This window comes from Microtus ochrogaster, chromosome 5, assembly GCF_000317375.1.
Source record: "Microtus ochrogaster isolate Prairie Vole_2 chromosome 5, MicOch1.0, whole genome shotgun sequence".
NCBI classification, from domain to species: Eukaryota; Metazoa; Chordata; class Mammalia; order Rodentia; family Cricetidae; genus Microtus; species Microtus ochrogaster.
Genome location: NC_022012.1, coordinates 93,487,986 through 93,489,883, shown reverse-complemented (window position 1 = coordinate 93,489,883; position 1,898 = coordinate 93,487,986). Strand labels below are relative to the sequence as shown.

Genomic DNA, 1,898 nt, shown 5'->3' with positions numbered 1-1,898 from the left:
ACATCCAGACCTCAGCCCACCTTCCACCCCTCCCCCGACCCTGTCCACGCCACATCCAGACCTCAGCCCACCTTCCGCTGCTCCCCCGACCCTGTTCATGTTACATCAGCCTAACTACTTGTTTCTTTATTGTTTTTAAGAAATTTCTTTCTATGAACTGTCTGTAATTTTTGTCCTGTTTGTTTTGAATTCTTAAGTATTAAGGATTTTATTGTTTAACAGACATTTGCCTTATTTTCTCATTTAGAATTTCAGCTGACAGCAGGGTCACGTGTTTAATGGCTTTGCACCTCCTCAGGACAGGTCCTGGCAGACACTCTTCAGATTAGCCAGTTGAGCCCGGAAGCTGGCGCGCAGAGCTCTCTGCGGGACTCTGTCTCACTGAAGAAGTTGGTTGAAGTGGAAAGAAGCATCTGTATTTACATCTTTCAGTCTCACACGGCACTGTTGAATTCTGTTTTGTTGCTAGTGCTTTGAGATAGGGTCTCACTCTGCAGCCCAGGCAAATCTTGGCCCTCCTGCCTCTACCTCCCCAAATCTTAGCCCTCCTGCCTCTACCTCCCCAGGCTGGCCGCACTGGGTGCCCCACACCTGGCCTGGATCCTTTTGATGCCAGCTAAGTTTCCTATCATTCCTTTCTGGCCTTGTTGATCTGTAGCTGCAGAGACAACTGTTGACTTAAAAGGCTTCTCAACAGCGTTTTTCCCGTTATTTTCGTAGATAATGAAACAACCTGCAATCAAGTTTGATCCAAAAATCTTGCACCTACCGGCTTATTCTGGTAAGTTCCTCAGGCTCTCAAAGCGTTGACCTTCGTAAGCAGACTTCGTAAGGGAACTTTACCTACCTGCAAACGGAACGTGCACTTGGGTGTGTGTGGAGAAGATCTAATTGTCCGTCGTCTTGTCAATCTTGTCAAGGCTTTGGGTGCATCCTGCACAGCAGGAGTCAGCCGCAAATGTCTCTTTGCCAGCTGTTGACTTTCCTCTGGGCCAGTGCCCCCTTGTGGTGGGAGACTCCTGGGGCGCTGGGCCCATTTTCCTACAAGTAGAGAGGCTTCTGCGAGTGAGATGTCTGTCTTGCATAGTGCTGTGTGAGCGCCAGCAGTCTAGCTGGGGACTGTGTTTGAGGGATCAGGACAGTAGAGAGCCAGACTGGGTGGGGGACACTTGTGGGCAGCGTTGCTGTCCCTATGGGGGCGTGGCTGCCCCTATGGAAGGCATGACTCACCACACCCATTGGGGGATGTTGTCTGACCCCTTTTGGGGCCTGGCTGCCCGAATGGGGGCATGGCTGACCCCTTTGGGGCGTGGCTCACCACACCCAGTGGGGATGGTGGCTGACACCTGTTGTGGTGTGACTGCCCCCATGGGGGTATGGCTGACTCCTGGTGGGGTGTGGCTGACCCCTGTGGGGCGTGGCTTACCACACCCAGTTGGAATGGTGTTAACTTAAAAGTTTGTACAGGTCAGGCTGGTCCATGGATGCCAACCAAGAGCGAGCCCCACGGAGGGCTGTTTTGAAGGACCAACATGCAGCAGAATTATAGCGTGGCCAGCAAAACCCGGGGAGGCACTCAGTCCTCCTGAGAGCTAGAGAACATTTGTAATTTTAAAAAAGATTTATTTAGGGGCTGGAGAGATGGCTCAGTGGTTAAGAGCATTGCCTGCTCTTCCAAAGGTCCTGATTTCAAATTCCAGCAACCATATGGTGGCTCACAACCATCTGTAAAGAGGTATGGCGCCCTCTTCTGGCCTTCAGGCATACAGACAGAATATTGTATACATAATAAATAAATATTAAAAAAGATTTATTTATTATGTATACACTGAACATTCCTTCCGTGTATGCTTGCATGCCAGAAGAGGGCACCAGATCTCATTATAGATGGCTGTGAG

General features: G+C 50.2%; 1 protein-coding gene across 1 annotated transcript in view; it reads left to right on the top strand.

Annotated features, from left to right (window-relative positions):
- The window catches only part of Ulk4 (unc-51 like kinase 4), a 288,608-nt gene that overhangs the window by 23,884 nt on the left and 262,826 nt on the right, over nucleotides 1-1,898 (top strand). Inside the window, exon 14 of the mRNA XM_026779110.1 lies at nucleotides 721-781. Coding sequence (XP_026634911.1) covers nucleotides 721-781 — 61 coding nt within the window. The remainder of the gene's footprint in view (nucleotides 1-720; nucleotides 782-1,898) is intronic.